The 867-nt window shown below is 47.9% G+C and overlaps 1 protein-coding gene across 1 annotated transcript in view; it reads right to left on the bottom strand.

The window, feature by feature from the left end:
* LOC107756568 (WD repeat-containing protein 87-like) overlaps positions 1-867 on the bottom strand; it is a gene marked incomplete at its 3' end in the record, with an annotated part of 31776 nt that overhangs the window by 29759 nt on the left and 1150 nt on the right. The window contains 1 exon segment of the mRNA XM_016573778.1: positions 34-517. Coding sequence (XP_016429264.1) covers positions 34-517 — 484 coding nt within the window.

Below are 867 nucleotides of genomic sequence, written 5' to 3'. Positions count from 1 at the left end.
TGTAAACACAAAGCCCGCCGCCGCGGGTCTTACCTCCCTCGACGCGAGCTCTGTCCGCTCGATAGCATGTCAGCTGATCGAGATGAATAGCGCAGTCCGGAACGCTGTTGTTGAGCCATGTTTCCGTGAACACAAAAACACAACAGTCTCTTACAGTCCTCTGAGTTGAGCGTAGTAGTCGGATGTAGTCCAGTTTATTGTCCAAAGAGCGTACGTTAGCCAGTACGATGGTGGGGATAGCTGGCTTGTGTGGGTTAGCCGCTAGCCTAGCCCGGATACCTCCGCGCTTACCCCTCTTCTGCTTCCTCTCGCGCCGCTTGTGGCGCCTCCGCTGTGGGGGAGATGCAGTAGTGGGGGTCGGTGATGGTGTGGGCCTCCGGAGCAGACCGAGGTCCCGCAGCTCTTCGGCGTGCGCAGAGTTTAACTCTAAAAATGTGGTTCTGCCGACATCGAGCAGAAACTCACGACTGTATGCGCGCTTAGAGACAGATAGACGTGACGAATACGTACAAAAACACTGCGACTCACAAGACAAAAAACACGAAAACACCTTTCTGTCGGGAGAGAGAGAGGCCGCAGCGTGTGAACGCGCCGCCATCTTAGTACACACTTAGTACAAATACGGTATATTTTAATGCTATATTTTTACTAAAATTGTCATTTCCAATTAAAAATTGGAATTAAAAAATATTTTAAAAAATATTGGCATAGCAAATTCACAAGATCAATACATCCTTTATTAAACCGCTTTGTTAAATAGGAGCAGCGTTAAACACAGAGGGCAGAGCGTTGCGTCATTTAAAGGAGAAGTTCACGCGTCAGTGAGTAACAAAGGAATAAGTAGCTGCATTCTGATTACTTTTATGT

Source organism: Sinocyclocheilus rhinocerous, unplaced genomic scaffold (assembly GCF_001515625.1).
Source record: "Sinocyclocheilus rhinocerous isolate Xijiao unplaced genomic scaffold, SAMN03320098_v1.1 scaffold5023, whole genome shotgun sequence".
NCBI classification, from domain to species: Eukaryota; Metazoa; Chordata; class Actinopteri; order Cypriniformes; family Cyprinidae; genus Sinocyclocheilus; species Sinocyclocheilus rhinocerous.
This window is presented reverse-complemented; position numbering and strand designations above follow the sequence as displayed.